The following is a 21,811-nucleotide window of genomic DNA, read 5'->3' on the forward strand; positions in this document are numbered from 1 at the left end:
TAAAATCCAACACCACTTCATACTAAAAATCTTAAGCATGATAGACAGAAGAAACATTTTGTAACACAAAATTGTCAGACCATGGAACCCACACTTTTCTTCATGGTTGGGGTTCTGTGATCAGTTCAATTGGAGGGATCCCCAAAGAAACTTTGTCTGAGGTGATCCCAGACCTGATTCCTGTGTGTGTTTGCCAGTACAGAGGCTGGCAGAGTCTGTCACCCTGATCAGCTTATGCATATGTTGGTGGTTGCAATTGCTGGGTGAGTTCTGTTTCCAGCCCTGTCTTCTACAAGCACCAATGGGTGTTGCAGTCTGGCCTTGTTCTGCCCACCACACACTCTGCCTTCATGCAAACCAGTGGGAGCTCTAGCCTAATCAGGGCGACCTGCAGTAACTCCCACCAGGCCCACCTCCTGCCCTGGTTCCTGTGCTTGCCAGTATGTACAGCAGACTGGTCCAGTCTGTCCCACATCCCATTCAGTTCTCATACATGTCAATGGGCATTGAAGCCTAGTTCAACCCACTCTGACTATCCAGCCCACACACATGCTAGTGGGTGCCATTCTGTCCAGCCATGTCTGCCCCAGTCCTGGTTTTCATGTTCTCCTGTGGGAGTGGTAACTCAAGAGGGAGGTGCCCACTAATTCCCTCCTGGGCCCACTTCCAGATCATGCACTTTCCAGGAGGTTCTGCAGTCTAGCTTGACAGAATTAGTCCCCAGTGCCAGCATCTGCCAGCTGATACTGCGGCACTTACTTAATAGAAGATACATCTTCTCTAGGAGCCAAACCCATGGCCAGGTAGGATGGCTCTGGCCTCTTGTGTTGGCATCCTCTATGGATGCTGGTTCAAGTGGGTACAAGTTTTTCCTCTCTCTGTAACTCTTCCTTTCACATAAAAATAATATAAGTGTGAAAACAAAGAAAACCTATTTGGAGGGCAGAGACAACAGTGTTTCTCAGCGGCACTGGTCTTTGTCTTCAGTAGCTGAGTGAATGGTGATGATCCCTGGATGACCAAGAAGGTCAAGAGCAGACAGGTAGATGGGGGGAGTGGCATGGAATCATGAGATTCTGCTCTTGCTGTAGTAACCTGGAAATGGCACCTGTATGGAGATGTCACGTTAGATGCATGAACACCCAAGGGATGCGTGGCTGGGGACACAGAGTCAATGTAGCATAAAGGCATCCAAAGTCATGGGACTGGGAGGCTGAAGGTGTCCTTGGGAGAGTGAGTGTATGGAATCTGTGGTACCTTTCACACTATTAAAGCAGGCATACTACTCCGTTAATCATTCTATTAAGAGAAACACTCAAAAAATTTTACATTAATTTTAATGGGAATATTTAGTGATGGATGACACCAGTTTTGGCTTATGGAAAAAGTTTTAGAACTAATTGTACTCATTTATTAAATCATGAGGATGTACTTCTTCATGAATTTAACATTAATTCTCAATGTGCAGAGAATGGATGTCATAATAGTCTTACAATACAAAAGTAGTAATTAATGTTTGGATTAAGGGCACATTACATAAGGGAGTTCTTAAACTTAAGCACTGATGAAGAACTGTAGGGCGAGTCAATTAACATTTATTGGCTACCTATAGGATAGGCATCGAGATTTTTCAGTTTAGAAATCATTTTCATCTTATCAAAGGGAGTCTGAGAGATTCCATTTTTCATATTAAAAAGTAAAATGTTAGCAGCCTTTTTGAAGTCCAGCTTTCTTACTGTCCAACTTCAATGCTTTTCAGTATGAGTCACTGCACTGGATTCCCAAATGCAGCAGTCCCCCTCTTGAGCTCGGTGGGCATGTTCCACGAGTGCCAGTGAAAGCCCGAAGGTACGAGTGCCAAGCTCTCTATAGGCCACTCTGTTTTCTACCTGCCCTGCAGTGTTGTCACACAGGGCCAGGGTTACTCTGGCCCCTTGCTGTTTGCTATCCTGATGCCTTCTTGGCATCACTGTGCTTACCCCTTGGAGCTTTCCTTGAGGACAATGGAGGTTGCTTGGACACAGGCACTGTGCTGCAGCCACGGCTGATCTGTTAACTGACATGATTACTAAGCAACCCGTGGGAAGGTAGCACATCATCACTGCATGATTAGGTGATTCTCATCTCCTGCAAGATGGTGCAGGTCTACACAAGTTCATTGTCACAATGCTCAGAAGGCATACAATTGAAAGCTTATGAATCCTTTGAAGTTGACCTTGGGTAACTGGAACCACAGAATGTGAAACTGGATCTGGGGGCCCTACTGTGGGCATACATGAATTGAAAAACAAATTACCCTGGGACCATTGCCATGGTGTTGTAGGCTAAGTTTCTACCTGCAGTGCCCAAGTACTTGGGCCCCACACCCAAGTGGAAGATCTGGAAAAGACTCATGGCTCTTACCTTCAGACTGGCCCAGCTCCAGCTGTTGTGGCCACTTGGGAAGTGAATTAGTAGACAGAAGATTCTTTCTGTAAATTTGCCTTTCATATAAAAATATAAATAAACCTTTAAAAAATAAATTACCCTGTCTGTTTACCTAAACATCATTGCAGCAATTACTTTGATTAGGTGCAATTTTAGGTGACAGGTTCAAGCAGCTTTTTTTTGTGCACCATCTTCACAACATCCTGGAAGAGAATGTGTCTCCTTTTGAGGAGAGAAAATCCCATCTCGTGAGGTCTAGGAAACTTTCCAGAAATCATCCAGAGAAGGGGACAGGCGCTCAGGGGTGTCTGACATAAAGCCATTCCTCTCTCCCTTACCTCATCCTGCGCCTCACTTCCTGAGCCTTATGAGCTGGGGCCTGAGATATTTATAGAACTGCCACACCCACCTTAAAGATAGATCAACCCATGTCACAACGCATGGGTGGCAGAGTCTCGCTAGTTCAAATTTTAACGGATTTTCCTGTCAGGAGGATCAGCTTCAAAGACACATCTGAGTGGTGTTGGGTTTAACGCTTTCTTCTTAAGTAGAATTACACATCCTGTCAATGTTAACTTGGCTTCTCTTGTCTCCTTCCCCACTCAAAAAGGCCTATGTTAATTCAAGTTTCTAAATATATTTAAGCAAGCATGGGGGCGGTGAGTGAGGAAAATTGGGAGGGCCACGAGTTAATGGGTTTTACTAGATACAAGTGAGTTATTAATACACAATGACTGGTAACGGGAGAATCTGCTGTGTATCTAGGCAGACACCCAGGGCAAAGTGGCTGCCAGCTCACCCAGTTACGAGGCTTCCATTTCCAGAAGTAGAATAGCAACCTCAATGTCCTGACTGGCAGAGGTCAAATTACCCTCCCGAAATAATCCTTGCCTGCAAAGGGATAAACAAGAATTTGGGATTGGAATAGAGCTGAGGGGAAGGTGTGGCCCTGGTGGCGAACTTCCCATGGGTGGAAGGATTCCCAGAACATCTGTCCTGCAAATGGCACGGCACACCAGCCAGAGGGAGAGCCGAGGAGAAGCTGGTGTCCAGCAGGTCTGACCCCAGCTTCCGAGGAGAAGCCAGCAGGTGTGACCAGGTGCAGCAACACAGGATGGCACCAGGAGTAAAGGCAGTTTCTTAGTGTTGGGAGTCACAAGGGCTCTCGAGCAGCAAGTCTATAAAGTAGGGGTGGGAGAAGCCGTGGAAATGATGACCTGCTGCACAAAGCACCCTGAAGGCACCGTTGCTTAGGCCCCTAGCATTGAGTCACTTCATTCCCATTAGCACGGAGTCCGCACAGGGACCCAGGCTGGAAGAAGCCTCAGGAGAAACTGACAGACCTGCTTTATGAACATTCCCTGGGTTGTGCAGCCAAGCACTGTTTTTTCTTTCTTTGCTTTACCATGATGCTTATTATTGCTGTGGGAATTAAGACCCGGATTTCAAGCCTTTTACCACATCCCCAGGATGCTGTGCAGGCTACCGCCTCCCCCTCCACCTGCTGAGCGCTCCTGAAACTGTTCTGGAGTCCTGTAGGCTTTCATCATCAATGCCAGGAGCTTTAAGGCATCTAGAAGCACACACTGTGGGGCTAAGTGCCAAGCATTTAATAGGCATCACAACATCACAGCCTCACAACAGCCAATGAGAGGGTGATGGTTATATCGATTCGTGGATCACAAGACTGAAGCTAAGGTATCAGTGCACTTGAGATAACATGGCTAGAAAGTCATGGCACTGGTATCAAACACAGGTCTGTGTAATCAAATGTCTAATCCTAACCATTACATCTGCAGTGTAGGTCCAGTCAAGTGCTCAGCCGAGCTGTGAGGACATCTGTGTCCCACTCAGCCAGTCGATTCTTTTCTCTGGATCTTAACTCCAACTTCCTGCTAATGCAGACCTTGGGAGGCAGCTCTCAGCTGGAGGCCCAGTCCAGTCCCCTTCATGGCAGGCATTTGAGGAGTGAGGTAGGGATAACAGTGCTTTCTTTCTCTCAAATAACTAATCTAAAATTTGAGCAATCTGCCTATGAATCTCTTCCATGGGATGAAAATAAGATGTCCATGACTAATTCTCCAGTGTTTACCTGGCTAAAACCACTGGGAAGAAGAAAATGTTCTCACATGTGTCTAGTCTTAAAGAGGAACAAGCAGCTTTACAGGATGGGCTGTTGTTTCTCTTCTTTTTTCCTCTTTCAAACTTAGTCTATGATTATGGATAAACAAAGTTGCTACTTTGATTTATTTATTCAGTCATTTTGGGGAGAGGAATCAAGAAAGGAACTTATAAACCATCAGCTTTTCTCGATCTGTTCCTTAGAGAAGTTGCTTGCAAGTTCTTCCATACAATAGCCTTTACTTCTTAATCACTGGGTTCATTCAAACCCAAATGATGATGTTCTTGCAGTTGCTAACACAGAACTTCCAGATCTGTGGACAAGATGTTTCCACTTCAGTGGCTGGAACCTGCAGGCCTGAGGTTTGACTACTGTACCCTGCTTGAGGACAATGGCCTTAAAAAGGAAACCACCTAAGAATTATATAATTGTACTTGGTACACAATTACCACACTTAAATAAAAAAGTGGATTTTTTGGCAAACCACCTCTAATATGTACAACCCAAGTTCTCCCAAAAGAAAAATAAATCCATATGGAACAAAGAAATCAATAACTATTTCTGTCAATAGATCATCCTCTGCTTTGGTGAGATCTCAGAGTATTGCAATCAGAGCAGGGTAGTACGCAAGCCACAGCACATCATTAGTTTCTGCCTTTTTTTTTTAAATAAATAGAACCTGTTGGTATAAGAAAATGAGTAATCAATGGAACATATCCTTTTAAGATGTCCTAAACAACTTATCTGGTGCTTAAAATGTCCTTGTTTATTTTCATTTTATTCCAAAGGCAGAGAGAGAGAGAGATAGGCTTCCCATTCAGTGCTTTTCCACCAAATGGCCACAAGTCAGGGTTGGGCTAAACCCAAGCTGGAAGCCAGGAACTCAACCCAGGTCTCCCATGTGGGGGGCAGGGACTCCGCTACTTGAGCCATCACCTGCTGCCTCTGTGTGCACATTAGCAGGCAGCTGAATGGGCAGTGAAGCTGGGACTGGATCTAGGCAGGCACCCTGATGTGGGGTCTGGGGATCCCAGGTGGTGCCTTAACTGCTGTGCCAACTGCCCACCCTTTAGCTGGTATTCAGGAACTACCAAAACTAGATTTTCAGAGCCATGATTCTTTCTGTCACCTGCTGCTAGATATCAGTGTGCATGGTGGCGAGAAGCGTGTTCCACTAGCCAGAACGGTGACAGAGGAAAAGATCTTGCATTGGTCACCACGCTCCTGTTTCCTGTGACCTCTCCTTGCCCACAGTCACACTGCAGGCAGGAGGTCCACTGCAAGTCATTACTGATGTGAGCTGGGGAGGCCAACAGTCCATGATCTGCACTAGGAGGAATCCTGAGGTAGTGTGCTGCCCCAGCCTCATTGTCTCCTCACACTTGGCTCCTTTCCCCAGCTCCTACATTCACAGCATCACTCCACCTGTGATCTGAACCATAAACTTTCCAGAAGTCCTCCTGGAATGTCATCTGCAGAGACTCTCAAAAAGTCATAGGTGGCAGAAGATGAAAACCTCTGAAAATTGCCAAGCTCTGATCCAATCCCCACCTCTGTCAGGGGAGAAGGAGACCTGGTCCTCTCCTATTGCCTTCTTTCTGCTCCCAAGGGGACTGGATGGAGCATGCTCATTCACACAGCTTTTGTCTTCTTTGCCAAGTCTGGGTCTCCTGGCTGGTTGATGACTTGTAATTTTTGTTTCTCACCACTTGCCTTCACTGCATTGGTTAGCTATACGGTATTCTCTACATCATCCTATAGGGCAGGAATGCCCATGACACTGGACCTTATCATTTGTTCACTACCTACTGAATGCCTCTTCTGGATCAGGTGCTAGTCAGAGAGGCGATAAAAGCAAAACATCATCTTCTGGCCTGTTTAGTGACTCCCACAGTTCTTCTTTCTGCCACCCATTTATGAATATTTGCTCTGGGAATCACATTTCAAAATTTGGGGATTCCTGCATTCTCCTTTCCCTGAGGAGTTACAGTTGAAGACTGGTGCTTGTCCACACAGACAGTGCTGTTGGCTCTCCTTTCAGGCTCTCATTTGCCTTCTGGGACCCCGTAGAGTTTTTAGCCAGGACCACACAGGCCATCCTGCCAGGGACAGTCCTTGGTCCAACAGAACTTCTTTGCCAGGGCTGCCTTGTCCGTCCTCAGCTCCAGGATCCTCTGCAACACACTTTTCTGCTCTTGTGGTTGAGTTTCAGAGCCTTTATACAACCAAACAGATGGTGCTGTCTTTAAGGTCACCTGTGCAGCTGTGCACTTGACAGCACTGTGGTTGATTTCTGGTGGTCTCCTGTCCTCACAGCAGCTGCTCTAACCTTTCCATTCTTCTGCAGTCACTCCTGCCAGGAGATGACTCATCAAGGAACCTGATGTCACCTTTCCAGCATGTTTGTAGCTCCTGCTTCCAATACAGGCTTCCATCACATCTATTCATCTCTCGAGCCAACATCTCATTGCTATGTCCTCCTCACCAATAAACTTGGGGGATAAAAATACTCTTTGCTTCCATTTCCTGTACTCCATACCATAGACTTTCCAACCCTTATCATTTGGTTTCATGTACCACTCCTCAAAACTTGTACAGTCATCAGACTTCCTAAGTTGAAACCTTGTCTAAATCGTTAGCCTTCTCTATCTTATACTAGTTGCAGTGATGATCACGCTTTCTTGTTGAAACTTTTCCCTGGGCTTCTGTGACTCTTCTCTGCCTTGGGTAGCTTCTTCCTGTGTTCCCTCACACTCATTTCCTTCACGTTCATTTGTCTCTTGTCTGTTTGATCCTTGAGTGATCTCAATCATTCACCATCTAAGAGCAAAGATCCTGGGCAAAACAGACCAGTCTTTGCTACAACATACACACGATCCTTAATGACCAGGTCTATTGTACACCCCGCTTTCCTTATTTAGTATTGTACACAAAGGCTCTGTGCCCCAGCTACTCTCCCTGTAGTCCAGCTACAGTCAATTCCCAGATACTCTTCAAGGGGCCTGATTTTCCCACTCATGCCTTTTTATTTTCTGCCTGGTACACCTGTCATCCTCCCCACCCTTGGTAGGTTAATACCTAGTTAGTGCAAGAAGACTTAGGTCTGGGACACTACCTTCTCTAAGAAGGCTTCCCTTGCTCTTGCGGCATGGGTATGCACCCCATAGTGCCTCTTGCTATCAAGGCACAGTGGTTATCACTGTCTATTTAATTGTCTGCTTTTCCCATAGCATGCAGATTCCTTAAAGGCAGGATAAGAATTGATCCCCTACAACCATGTCTGGCCCAGGATTTGTATCCAGAAGTGCTGGAGGAATGGAGTTAGTCATCATCTCTATCCTTGATGAGATGGGCATAGTAATCTCTAGACCCTGACTCCAGGCCAGGTCGTCCTAATCAGCTCAAAGATAACTCAAAAGGTCAATAAACTCTTAGTTCATCTAACACTTTAAAATGCTTTAGTGAGCAAGTATTTCTGTGGCAAATTGATCTTTTAAAAAGGCCTTTTTGAAAAAGAAGAAAGTCAAATATTGTCTTACTACTTAAACCTATACTTGCAAGTAAAACACACACACACACTAAGAAAAAGAGTGGGCTATCTGTCCAGTGTGTTCTACTGAGGATAGCAAAGAACAGGGCTTCATCAATCCTGAGACCCAGGAGCAGAAAAAGCCTCTATCTCCAGTCCATACAACAGATGGAATGGCAAGAGACAGTTCCCAAGGTTTACTGTCTCATTAGCCATGCAGGCAAAGCTTTCTTCCTTCTTTCCTACCCCAGAATTCCAGAGAGCAGGTTGCTGCTCGGACCATGACATGGTTGTCGGAAACATCATGTTCTATATTATGAAACTCCGTAGGAACCTGGGGACTCCAGGCACATCTTTAGAAATCGGGTGACACACACAAAGACGAACCACACAACAGCACCTATCACCGAGGCTCTCACCTGTCTCCTCAAGTCTCTTCAAGGCTCAACTCTGAATGACACTTTTCTCTGTAAGGTCTATTTGTTTCCGTCTAATCAAGTCTTTATTTATTTTTCATTATGTTATTTTATACTAAGCTCATATATCTGTAAACTAGTAACAGAAAGGACTAGAGGGACCTAACTAGATTGCAAAGTGAGTCTTGAAATTCTGATTTCTTGCTAACTAGTCTAGGTAACACTGGACAAGTTATTTAGCATCTGAAACAGTTTCTTCATTTATAAGAAAAATGGTGTCAGGAATAAAAAAGAGTAGCAGTACATGTTCTAAACAGGACAAAAGCAGCTATATGGGGATGATAGTACAGGGCTAAGTCTATGCCTGGGATACCTGCAACCTACACTGGAGTGCCTGGTTTGAGTTCTGATTCAGTTCCTGCTGATGTGTATATAGCCTGGGAGGCAATAGATATTGGCTCAAGTTATTTGGATCTCTGCCACCTACATGGGAGACCTGGGTAGAGTTCAGAACTCCCAGATTTGGCCTGGCCCAGCCTTGGCTGTTGTGGGACATTTATTGAATGAACCAGTGGATAGAAAATCTCTCTCCACTTGTCTTAATAATAATAATAATAAGTGTAGAAACCTGGGTCCCACAAATGACGAGCTTTCTTCCTTTAGAGTTCCTTCTCTAGCCAACAGGCTCTTTGAGGATAACATTTGTGTTCATGAAAGGTTTTTAAGGCAAGCTGGTCTTCAACAAATATCTGTGGACTCCAACTCCCATCAGGTTGTCTTCCCAGGCAGATTTAGTTAGAAGCAACAGGAACAGGTGCTAAGAGTGTTTTACACATACTGACTTGCTTTTCACAATGGCCTCATGAGGCCAGTTTGATGGCCTCCATTTTATGGATGAGGAAGCAGTGCAGAGAAATACAGAACTTTGCTGGAGGTCAAATACTATTAAATGATGGCATGAGGCTGTAGCTCCATGGCCTCCAGACCTTATGATCCCAGCTACTAGTTTCTTAGTGGCATCAAATGCATCTGTTCTGAAACAGTTCACATTGCTTTTTGGTGTTACTTGGATCAGATCCTTTTCTTTTTTTCTAATAATGAGAACAGAGTTGCTTCCACTTTTCCATTCTTTTAATTAAAAATGTCCAAAACACGTTATGCTTCTAATGGCTAATGACACTGGTTTTCAGTAAGATTTTGCTAAAAGTACAAACAACTCTACTTGTAAGCAGGAAGGGTCTAATTATGCCTCATGCTATCAACTCCAAGGGTCTTCAACCAGTAAGAATGTTCTTGGCATTTCATCTGATGGAGCATCCAGTTGCCTCCTGGCACTGAGTCAACAACTTGTACAACTGGCCCAGTGGGCAATCAAGGAAACTCAAGGAAAGCAGAAAGTAGCATTCCACCAGAAAAAGGATAAGCAATCTCAACCAAGAGCTTTGTTTTCAGATAACTTCCAGTTAACTTCATGAAGCCCAATAGTTTTAGCCCCTTCTTTCTATCTCACCTGTCACCATCCTTCATTTTAATGCCCTGTGCATAAATGACTTAACCAAGTAGAAAACAGTATGTATATGGGAGCTGGCTCAAGATAACAATGCCCCCTAACTTGCGTGGGACTCACATTTCTAAAGCATTTCACACATTTTAAAATTTCACCGATCCTTACTCCAATTTTCTGATAAGTACACAACACATCATCTCCATGGAAGAAAACATAGGTACAGAGAACTTTAGTGACACAGCAAGTCGGGCACAAATCTGTGCTTGCAACCAGTTTCTGGCCAAGGTTTCCCTCACATGCAGCAGGGTAACAGGCGGCAGAGAGTGTTGGGGAATAAACATTATCCTTTTTTTTCGGGGGGAAAGAGGAAGCATTCCTTTCTTTGAAATGGTTTTCGGAAGGAGTGGGATGGGGAAGTCCCTTAATTCCAGGGCTTGTAAATACATTCCTTTAAAGAGATATAAGAATGTGGGCCCGGCGGTATGGCCTAGTGGCTGGGGTCCTCGCCTTGAACGCCCCGGGATCCCATATGGGTGCCGGTTCTGGTCCCGGCAGCTCCACTTCCCAGCCAACTCCCTGCTTGTGGCCTGGGAGGGCAGTCGAGGACGGCCCAAAGCTTTGGGACCCTGCACCCGCGTGGGAGACCTGGAGGAGGTTCCAGGTTCCTGGCTTTGGATCGGCGCGTACCAGCCCGTTGCGGCTCACTTGGGGAGTGAATCATCGGACGGAGGATCTTCCTCTCTGTATATCTGACTGTAATAAAGTGAATAAATCTTTAAAAAAAAGAAAAAGAGATATAAGAATGTAAAGGAGGAAGAATGGCAAGCATTTGGCCACAAAAGAACCTCAGTGCCCTCAAATCTGTGTCCTGTACGGATAAACCTGTTTTTCCTTCATTCTTGCTATTTTGGGAGGAAGGCAGAGGAGCAGGTGCTGAGGATCCTACCAGTTCTCAGGAGACTGCAAAAGTAATCCTTTCTTCTTATTTCTCAGCCCCTCTCCTTTGGCATGTCTTCAAACAGTCCCCCGTGCAGCCTCATCCACAGTCACCACCGGGGACGTCTGGGTGACTAGATGCTGTCCACTGCTGAAATTCCTCACGTTAAAACACACGCCATAAAATCCGGCTGTTTTTTAAACATTTTTTTAAACTTGTCAAGATCTGATATCCTTTTTCTACTGCCTTCTTCATTCAGCTCTGTTAGGTAGAGAATATTTGAGAAAAAAACTCAGGAAAGAGTTGCAAATCTTGAGCCTAAAATCGAGTGGTATGTGAAAAAAGGAAATGACAAATTTTAATCAAAGTAAGCAATAATGACAGGTTTATTTAAAATTTCCAGTAGATAAAACCCATTAGTTTTGGAATAAAAGTATTCAATGTACGAGAGCATAAGTGAGTATAAAAGATAAACAGAAGAAAAATATAACCAAACATAGTACAAAAAAATTAAGTGTTTGAAAGGGATTTTTTTAAACTCTTCCAAATATTCAACAGAGTTACTAGGTTTGGCAAACAATTCATTTGGAAATTAAAGTCTATTTCTGTACTGTAAACTCCATAAAAACTGCTTATTAAATTCAAACACTCCATACAACTGGTATTGAAACACATAGGCAGTTGATTTCTGAATGGCAGGAATTATCAATTGCTCTCACAGTTACAGGAATTAACCAGCTGCATAACTGCTCTTTTGGAGGACAGAAGAATGTTGAGAAAAAGAAAAAAAGAATTGGATAAAATCTCTAAAAACAGAAACACAGCAAAACTCAGACATCAGTTTGTTTCTTCAAAGCAACAACCTGAATGTTTCCAGGAGGACACTCCACAATTGCAGCTGTCCTGTCCCTTCCCCCCCAGCCCCGGCCCCACAAAGGCTCCTAAGTTCACTAGTCTAATCAATTCTTAGCTTCCAAATGTTCTGTACATACATATTTAGCAAAGAGCATACGCCTAACATTATTCTGACAGCAGTATGGTCAGCATATGACTTTAGGAAGATAACTATGTATATCATCAAGATTAACCTTTACTCAAAAAAATGAACAAAAATCATTATTAAACAAATAGCTTTAAAATATCATGAAAACCCATGGAACGAAACTCAAACATGGGCTCCAAAACCTGATAAAAAACACACTTCAGAATGACTAACTATTAATGCTAAACTTCTGCCAAACGATGACCTTAAAGTGCCAAACACAAAACAATCTCTTAGGCCCATTCTTTTAGTAGGTAATCTGTCCCTGGCTTGGCCATCTCTCCTTAAGCTATATAACAAATTCTGGTAAGAATCTGCATTTTAGTTGATTTTACAACAGAATGGTTCAGTGTAAACGAAACAGGTTCCCCACATCAACAGTATGTTACCAAGGATTTTCGATTTCTGAACCCAACAGTTGGTCACAGAGGTCAAGTACGATCAAGGCTCCTTTGTCAGTCCGCAGTTGTGTCTGACTCCTCCATCCTTCAAGTACATGCAAGGCTCAATAGCGTTCATCAAGCGGCAGAAGCCCCTTAAGACACGGATGAGATGGGGTTGTGAGGTGAGCCCATCTGAGTCAGGACTTTATCCAGCCACTGGAGGGGGCCGTGCAGGTGGATCTCGATCCAGCAGGGGGTGCTAGTAACATCCTGGCGGTGGTACTCTGCTCCCCAGCCCTAGAGAAAGCACACAAGTAGTTCAGCTTGTTTAATTAACTCAATGGTTACAACTTACTCTGAGACTGTATTGACAGCACACACGCACATGTGTGATGTGGCGGGTGACTGCAGGAAATGGGCATCATCTCCTTGAAGTCCATCCAGGAAGAAGCATGGACAGTTTTAGCTGACTTAACAAAGGCACTGTTTAACGCCGATGTTCGTTGTCCATCTAATTACTTGTAATTGCTATTTGTACATCTCATTTATCATGGAAACAAAGAGCTACATTAGACTCACCCTCTGCTACATCTACCTTTAGCCCCTGAAGCTCCTCCTGGCAACACGAAGCACGAGGTCTTTGAGTCTCTAAGCAAAAGTGACAAGAACACAGTGAAAGCAACCCAGAGCTCTTAGACACCTAGCCACTACTCTAAATCAACAGATTCCATCATTCATTTGCACAAGAGGCTTAACCTGGGCTAGACAGCTTCTGCATTACGGAATTGAGAACACTAAGTCCAAAATCAGAAAGTCATTCCAAAAACAGAGAACGATGCTTTTGGTACTGTAAAGATCCCAAACTCACTGCCACGAATGGAGGGTAGAATACAAAGTTCCGGACAACCCCTGTCTCACGAGGGGTATCACAGAAGCTTAGGCTTTACCGCTTTCTGCAGTCTACCTACTTCAGTAGTTTCCAGAAAAACAACTGAATAATGAAAAGTTCCAGGAAAAGCTATGACATATGAACCACACTTGCATGTGTAAAGCACATTTGTATATGTATCATCAAACTCTTACATTTACTCAACAGGTTTGTTTGGGGCCAGTGCAGTGGCATAGTAGGGTTATCTTCTCCCTGTTGGAGCCAGCATCCCATATGGGCACTCATTTGTGTCCCTGCTGTTCCACTTCTTATCCAGCTCCCTGTTTATGGCCTGGGAAAGCAACAAAGGATGGTCCAAGACCCCATGTGGGAGCTTCTGGCTCCTGGATTAGGCTCAGCCCAGCTCTGGATGTAGCGGCCATTTAGGGAATGAACCAGCAGATGAAACAGCTCTCTCTGTCTCTCCTTCTCTCTGTAATTCTGACTTTCAAATAAAATAAGTAAATCTTAAAACACATACACACACACACACAAAACAAGCAATAGGTTTGTTTGTATGCCTTTTGCCCCACTAGACAGTAAGCTCTCTGAAGGCAGAACTTAATCTCTGCCCTCCAACACCAGGCACAGTGATCGGCACAAAGTAAAAGCTCCAGAAATATTTGCTCAGCAGAACTGACTCAGCATTTTCAGATACTTGAGTGTTTACCGTGAATAATTTGTAAAATGCATGTTTAATAATGATGTCCCCAAATGATCACCTTGGAAACAGTACACATTTGGTTATTAATATTAGTGAAGGGTTTCAGATACTTCGAAGATTTTCAGTGGGGAAGAACAACGTGTGCTGTCCTCATGATAAGAAAGCACAGTTCTAAAAACAGTGTGCAGCCTTCCTGTTGCTTACGCAGCCACTGCTGATGGTGTTAGCAAGAATTCTTGATAAGACTTACTCAGCTTCAGGTCTCTAAATCCAGCATCTCAGGTGTTAGAGCTTGCCTAACTCTCCACACTAAGGCATATCACATCACATATTATACTGTAATTAAATGTACACTACACAAAAAGCCTTTTTTCTAGAACTGTACTACCAGATTTGTGGAATGAATGAACTCAACATTTTCAAGTATAGATTTGTGTTACAAATACTTCTATTGGTGTAAAAATTATGTTTGAGTACGCTATTAAAGTTGTACAGACGTACAACAATTAGAATGGAGCAGATAATCAACAGGCAACGAGTTTGAGGGAAAGGTTTACTGGAGTCTGAGAGTTCTAAGTTCTCCTAGAGGACTCTTTGGTAATAACAGAATTATCAGGGATTGCATAGTAATTACTGCAGTTCCCCGCTCTCTACAACCCCATTCTAAAGATGACAAATGTGAGGACCAGGCAAGAGTCCCTCAGTCCCACAGTAAAGGGAAAGTCACTGTACTCTTTTAAAAGCCCACGAGTGGGGTCTAGCACGGTGGCTCACCAGGCTAAGCCTCTACTCGCAGCACTGGCATCTTATATGGGTGACAGTTCGTGTCCTGGCTGCTCTACTCCCCATCCAGCTCCCTGCCTGGGAAAAAGTGGAAGATGGCCCAAAGCCTTGGGACCCTGCACCCACATAGGACACTCAGAAGAGGTACCTGGCTCCTGACTTTGGGCTGGCTCTGGTTCAGCCACTGTGGCCATTTGGGGAGTGAACCAGCCAATGGAAGATCTCTTTCTCGCTCTCTCTTCCTCTCTGTAAATCTGCCTTTCCAATAAAAATAAGTAAATATTTTCAATAATCATACAAGCCAAAATGCTAAGTCAGAGTCTAAAGAGTGGGTGTCATCAATAGGTAAGAAAGGTCATTTGTGCACAGTATACAGGTCAAACTCCTTCAGGAAAAAAACCATCTTCCTATAATATTGAAGAGGTTACAGACTCCACTCCAAAGAACTGTTGAATTCTACATCCAGAAAAAACATGCTAAAACACGGAGAGTCTGCTGAAGTGACTCCAAGTTGTAGCTGATGAAATGACACTCAGGAAAGGACATACTGGATATGAAGGATAATTAACAGCATAAGGTTCCAAATTATCCTCAGGAATAAACACACAACAAAACAGGTTTCACAACAAGCTGGGTGAGCTTCTGAAGACAAGACACACAAGGAGACTGCCTCACCCGAACGTGTAATTAGGCCTGCTTCTCCACGTAACAGGATGAAAATTTATCCCTGAGAACTTGGGAACAAGCAAGAAGGCCACTACAGGAAGGCACAGACTCATGAAATCCAATCACATTTTTAAATTTTAAATTTCACTGGCACCTTGAAGGGTTTTACTCATGGAGGTATAACATGCAAACTTCATTATTGCGAGTAATGTCTTTAGCCTCTTTTCTCAAAATTTCGAATATAAGCTTAGAGCTAAACCATCTGTTTTCCTTTGGTTGAGGACGTTATTATCCTAATTATTATTTTTATATTCTGAAAGAGAAAGAGGAGGGAGACAGAGAGATGTAAGGAGAGAGAGAAAGGGAGAGAAAGAAACGGAGAATGCTGTCCCATCTGTTGGTTCACTCTAACTGCCCTCAACAGCCAGGCAGGTTTCAGGGCAAAGTGAGAGTGGGGCACTCCATGCACGTGAGTGGCAGGAATCCAAGTCCTTATGCTTTCACTCCTGCCACCCAGGGTGTGCATTAGCAGAAAGCCAGATTAGAGAGGGAGCAGCCGGGATCTGAACCAGACACTCCGACATCAAATACTGGTGTCCCTAGCGGCTGCTTAATTGTTGCTACACAAAATACCAACCCCAACTTTTTTAGATATGAATCTTTTAAACTGCCCATTTGTTTATTTCAGAGGCAAAAAGACAGAGCTTTTACCTGCTGGTTTACTGCCCACAAAAACCACAACACTTAGGACTGAGTGGGGCTAAAGTCGGGAGCAAGGAACTCAATCCAGGTCTTGGCTGTGAGTGGTTAAGTACCCAGTTACCTGAGTCATCACTGCTGCTTGCAGTGTCTGCATTAGTAGAAAGCTGAGGACAGGAGCTAAGCTAGGTATCAAAGCCAGGTACTTGGTTATAGGATTCTGGCTGTTAGACCAGACGTCTGCCCCTAAACTTCTGTAACAGTGGAAAATCATGAAGTTTACTGGAACCATTAAAAAAGACCACAAGAACTGTTTCCAGTGTGATGCATTTTTGGCAGATTACTTACATATCACTGAAACAAAAGCAACAGGATTATCACGTTTAAATTGTGTTAAACATATAGTATAACATATTCCAATGGTGTTAAATAGCAGACACAGAATTACTTGAACAAAAAAAGGGTAATGATGCCTACCACTATTGATGTTTAACTGCTATGTTCCAATTATACCCTCCTAAATGACAGCCCTGTTAAACTGTAAAAGTGTGTAAATACTAGGCCAGCTCATTGGGACAACTGAGTATGTCAAGAGCGTACAGACTTACCCACTGAGAGCCTAGAGCAATAACAGCATGCTGAGCCCTCCCAAGAGGCATTCCAGCTCACTCACCTTTACAAAGCTCATGCGTATGGTACACATCTTTGTAAGCTCGTAGACTGTCTCAAAACCATGGTTCACCGACTGGGCCAAGAGCTGAGCAAACTCTTGGTTGTTAAAAATTTTCAAGCTACACCCGCTAGGAATCTTGCACACTGTAGTGGGGTGAAATCCATGATGATAGTTGCAGTTCCGGCTTTGCACAAAGATGCTACTGTCACTGAGGCATTCGGCGTACACCTCCCCTCCAACGTAATAAAGATGAACTCCTACAGGAAGAAAGCACACGGTCAGTCATGCTAGCCATTGCTGTGTGGCAGAGAGGCACTTGTGCAGTTTCAACAGACACACATACATCTTACAGGACTTAAGCTTGCCCTGGTTAGACACATCTAAATCTTACACAACCAATAAAATCTGAGGTTAACCATGTTAGTTAACAAGATGTCCAGGTGTCAAAACGTGTCTAAGGAGGCTCCTAGGAAATAAAGAATAAAAGTTTCTCAAAAATAATTACAAGTAGAACAACTTCACTTTGATAAGTGCTTCATAAGTGCCAAGTCTACTTGGCTGCAGACGGAAACTACATTCCCACCTTACAAACACAGCATCGGAAAACAGACTCCTTTGTGGGAGTCTCATACTACATGATCTTCTGGAAGCAGCTAAGCTGTGTGGGAAGATTTAGGGTGCATAGGTAAAAAGAAAATCGAACTAGAAAACTACATGTGGAAGAGATATTGCTGACAGCTTCTGAGGTTCAGTGAAAAAAACAGAAATAAACTAGAATAATTCCTACCACGTGGAACAGGATCTCATCAGGCTCCCGCCTCCTACAAACCTCTTCCTGAGAGACCCAGTGTGCCAGGAGCATAGGGATTGACCTCACCCAGTTTTTTCAAAAAGTAAAAGAGGAAATCCACCCATTGCAGCAACCCTCACACCATTAAAGAGAGATGATTTTACACAGACCACCAAGGAAGCAAAGCCATGCTCCCTGTGGCTTCCATCCATCCGCCTTGCATGTTCTGGCATGGTCTCCTGGGTGTGAAAATAAATGTCTCATGCAAATATTGTGCTGTGTCTGTATGTGTACACAAGGGTTAACACTCTGCAATAATCACAAAGCTGCTGAGGCAGAAGCTCTTTTTTTTTTTTTGGTATGAGGTAGGAAAAATTATTTAAAAGTGTGTGTGTGTGTGCCTTCTTCCTGATTCTAAAAATTACAATTTTTAGTTGAGAAAATTTAAAAAGTAAAATCAAAATGTAAAGAAGCAGAAAGTATTATCATCCTCTAGTAGGCTAGAGATAACAATTGCTAATAGTTTGACACATTATATTCCCATTTGGGTCTCATTAAAATTTTTGGCAAACAGTTACAATATCTGCCTGATGGTGTATGTATGTAACAATTTAACAATTCTCCAATTAGTGGACTACTGGGTTGATAATTTTATTATTGCAACAATACCATGACAAATGTTTCTGGGCAATTTCTGACAATATTCTTAGAGATTCCTGGAAGTGAAGTAACTAACTGAAGGTTTTTAAATCACTATGCCAAAGACTTTCCAGAATGCTGGTATCAACTTACACTTTCACTAGTAATGTCTAAGAGCCTTTCTCATTTTGTTCCTGCTTGTACTGAACTTGAGCTTAAAACAAAAACAATGGGCCCAGCGTGGTAGTCTAGCGGCTTAAGTCCTCGCCTTGAATGCGCAGGTTCTAATCCCAATGGCCCTACTTCCCATCCAGCTCCCTGCTTGTGGCCAGGGAAAGCAGTCAAGGACGGACCAAAGCTTTGGGATCCTGTACCTGCATGAGAGACCAGGAAGAGGCTCCGGGCTCCTGGCTTTGGATTGGCACAGCTCTGGCCATTGTGGCTACTTGGGGAGTAAATCATTGGATGGAAGATCTTCCTCTCTGTCTCCGTCCTCATCTATATATCTGACTTTCTAATGAAAATAAATCTTTAAAAAAATGTTATTTAACTTATAGCTAGAAAATAGTTCAATTGTTTTTAATTTGTATATAATGCTACTCTCATGGCTTACTTTTTTTGAGCCATTTGTGTTTCTCCTATAGATATATTTTTTAAGTTATTCAAGTTTAAAGTGTGTTAGTCAAATGTCTAGCAATATTTTATTTTGAATTTAAAAGAGCAGGGGAAAGAGGGAGCGACAAGAGGGGGTGGAGAGAGAGAGGGACAGAGAGAGAGAGAGAGAGAGAGGGAGAGGGGGGGAGAAGGAGGGAGGAAGAGAGAGGGAGAGGGGGGAGAGAGGGAGAGGGGGGAGAGAGGGGGGAGGGAGAGGGGGGAGAGAGGGGGAAGGGAGGGAGAGAGGGGGGAGGGAGGGAAAAAGGGGGAGGGTGGGAGGGGGGAGGGAGAGAGGGAGAGGGAGGGAAAGGGGGAGGGTGGGAGGGGGGAGGGAGAGAGGGAGAGGGAGGGAAAGAGGGGGAGGGTAGGAGGGGGGAGGGAGAGAGGGGGAGGGAGAGAGGGGAGAGAGGGGGAAGGGGGGGGAGGGAGGGAAAGAGGGGGAGGGTGGGAGGGAAGGAGAGAGAAAAAGAGAGAGGGAGGGGGAGAGAGAGAGAGAGAGAGAGAGAGAGAGAGAGAGAGAGAGAGAGATGAGGCCAGGGGTGAGTGCTGCTCATATGCTGGTTTACTCCTCTAATGTCTACAGTGGTCAAAGGCCTGGATGAAGCTGAGAGACAGAAAATCAATCCAGACATCCCAGCTGAGTGGCTGCAGCCCGATTACCTAGGCTATGACTGATGCCACTCAGTGTCTACACTAGCAGGAAACCCAGAAATCTGGAGCCAGGAGCTAGAGGTGAGTACTGAACCCATGTGCTTCAGTATGGGACCTGGGCTTCTGAGTCACTGGGCCGGCCTCACGCTGCTTTGTGCTTAGAAATTTTCTACCTCTCCAATCAATTCATTTTCTTCTAGCTTTTAAATAATTCTTTAAAAATATCCAACTCGTTATAGTGTTTTCATTTATGGTATGAGGTCAGAGTTTCTACCCCTGGCCCCATTCAGAAGTTCACTCTGCCACTATAGGACCATTAGAAGACCTTACTGATTTATTATACTTCACTTAACATGCATTAAATTTTTATACACAGTCTTAAAATATACACTCTGAGCTCAATTTGCCTATACGCAAATTGCAGTTTTACAATGTTTTACTACTTAATTGTAGCTTTATATGTTTTAGAATGTTTTATTAACTCTAACATCAGGAAATTTTTCCTTACTCATCTATTGAATAAGTTAGCTACTGTCATTTTTCTCACTTGTTTATCCTTCCAGGTAATAGACAAAATACACTATCCAGCTTTTGAAAAACATGACATTGTGATTCTGACAAGAACTGCTTTGAAGTATAAGTTAAATTAGGAAGGACTAATAACCTTAAGGTGCTTTCACAGTATTAAGCTCTCCCTTTAAACAGAATAGGACTGTCTCCTGGGCAAATTTTCTCTCTCTCTCAGCACAACTTTACTTTCTTCTTCTAATACTCACAAAAGGAAAGCTTAGATTATTTCCAAAATTGTATGGTCCTGTTCCTCTTGGGAATGGACTTTGCCTTTCACTTTGGTTTTCAGCTGGTGCTTGCCATTGTAAAGGAAAGGGAGTTGGGCGATACTTAACAAATAGAGTCTTTCCAGGTTTCTACATAAGCAAGCCCATCCCTGGAACAGACACAATGCCCATCCCTAGAGTGTCATGGCCGAGGAAGGTGCTCACCTGCTGCTGCAGGGGTGTCAATTACTACGCGCTCCCTGGGAAGTAACTTGGCAAACTCTCAAGAGCTTCTCACCTACTAATTTCACTTCCAGGATCTACCTAAGAATATTATCAGTCCTATCATCTGCAAATAACGATCAGCTTGGCTCATTCCTGTGATCTGTATGTAATTCTACAGCTGAGTACAGCACTCAAGGCATTTGGAACGATCTTAAGTAACAGCATTCCCAGAATCCGATCTTCATCCCTGTTTTTTAAGAGAGTAATATACCATAGCCCACAGCTTTTGGGGTAGTAGATTTAGAATTGAAGGGAGAATATGCCCTTCTGCCCCAAGTGTATGCCAAATAGTGTTGATATGCATTTTTTCTTTTTAAAATATTTTATTTTTATTAGAAAGGCAGACATACAGGGAGGAGGAGAGACAGAGAGGAAGATCTTCTGTCTGATGATTCTCTCCCCAAGTGGCCGCAATGGCTGGAGCTGAGCCAATCTAAAGCCAGGAACCCGGAGTCTCTTCTAGGTCTCCCATGCAGGTGCAGGGTCCCAGGCTTTGGGTCATCCTTGACTGTTTTCCCACACCACAAGCAGGGATTAGAACAAGCGCCCATATGGGATCCCGGTGCATGAAAGGTGAGGACTTTAGCCACTAGGCCACCCTGCCAGGCCCCAGATACGCATTTTGAGGGGATTCCAGCCAGACTGCTATGCATGTTTGGAATCTAAGCTCTTTTCTCCTCTAGCTCATTCAGGACTCTTCCTGCTTTAAGAGCTACTGTGGTCCCCTCAGCCAGGATCTCTCAAATGTTTTTTGAGCATTTGTTAAATAACCTTTTAATCTGGTTCAGTATTCTAAATTTCACAGCAGGTCCTTTACAAAAAAACTCACTCTGGAAATAATTTCAACCTTGCAACAAATTTGAAGCAGAACACAGAAGAAACAAATAGAATGAAAAACAAGCATATAACCATTTTCCAGTCATCTATTGAGACAGTTCACTCCATCCTGACTATGTGTTCTCCACACACATACACATACACACACACACACACACACACACACACACAGGGACACATGGCTCTTTTACAGAGACAGATGGTGAATACACAGATATCTTCATCTTTTAACCATTTCATCATGGTTATTTACTTCCTAACTACTTAAGTGTATTTCTGGTTTTCGTTGTTAAAATTTAGTCATTTGACAGGCAGAGTTAGAGAGAGATGGAGATCAGACTTACTTTACTCTCTATGCTATGCCGCTGGCTCCCACATAAGTGTATTTCTTAAGAAAAGGGAT

General features: G+C 43.7%; 2 protein-coding genes across 3 annotated transcripts in view; both read right to left on the reverse strand.

The window, feature by feature from the left end:
• MMAA (metabolism of cobalamin associated A) overlaps nt 1-1,839 on the reverse strand; it is a 60,132-nt gene extending 58,293 nt beyond the window's left edge. The window contains exon 1 of one of the 2 annotated variants that reach the window (XM_058666800.1): nt 1,737-1,839. The gene's annotated coding sequence lies outside the window, so the exon portion shown is untranslated. The remainder of the gene's footprint in view (nt 1-1,736) is intronic. The other variant, XM_058666799.1, reaches the window with a different exon arrangement.
• Nucleotides 1,840-11,306: 9,467 nt separating this feature from the next.
• The window catches only part of SMAD1 (SMAD family member 1), a 47,030-nt gene continuing 36,525 nt past the window's right edge, over nt 11,307-21,811 (reverse strand). The window contains exons 5-6 of the mRNA XM_004588134.3: nt 16,777-17,033; nt 11,307-12,660 (exon numbers count right to left, since the gene is read on the reverse strand). Of these exons, the coding sequence (XP_004588191.1) occupies nt 12,517-12,660; nt 16,777-17,033 (401 nt within the window). The 3' untranslated portion in view covers nt 11,307-12,516. The remainder of the gene's footprint in view (nt 12,661-16,776; nt 17,034-21,811) is intronic.

This window comes from Ochotona princeps, chromosome 7 (genome assembly GCF_030435755.1).
Source record: "Ochotona princeps isolate mOchPri1 chromosome 7, mOchPri1.hap1, whole genome shotgun sequence".
Classification (NCBI taxonomy): Eukaryota; Metazoa; Chordata; class Mammalia; order Lagomorpha; family Ochotonidae; genus Ochotona; species Ochotona princeps.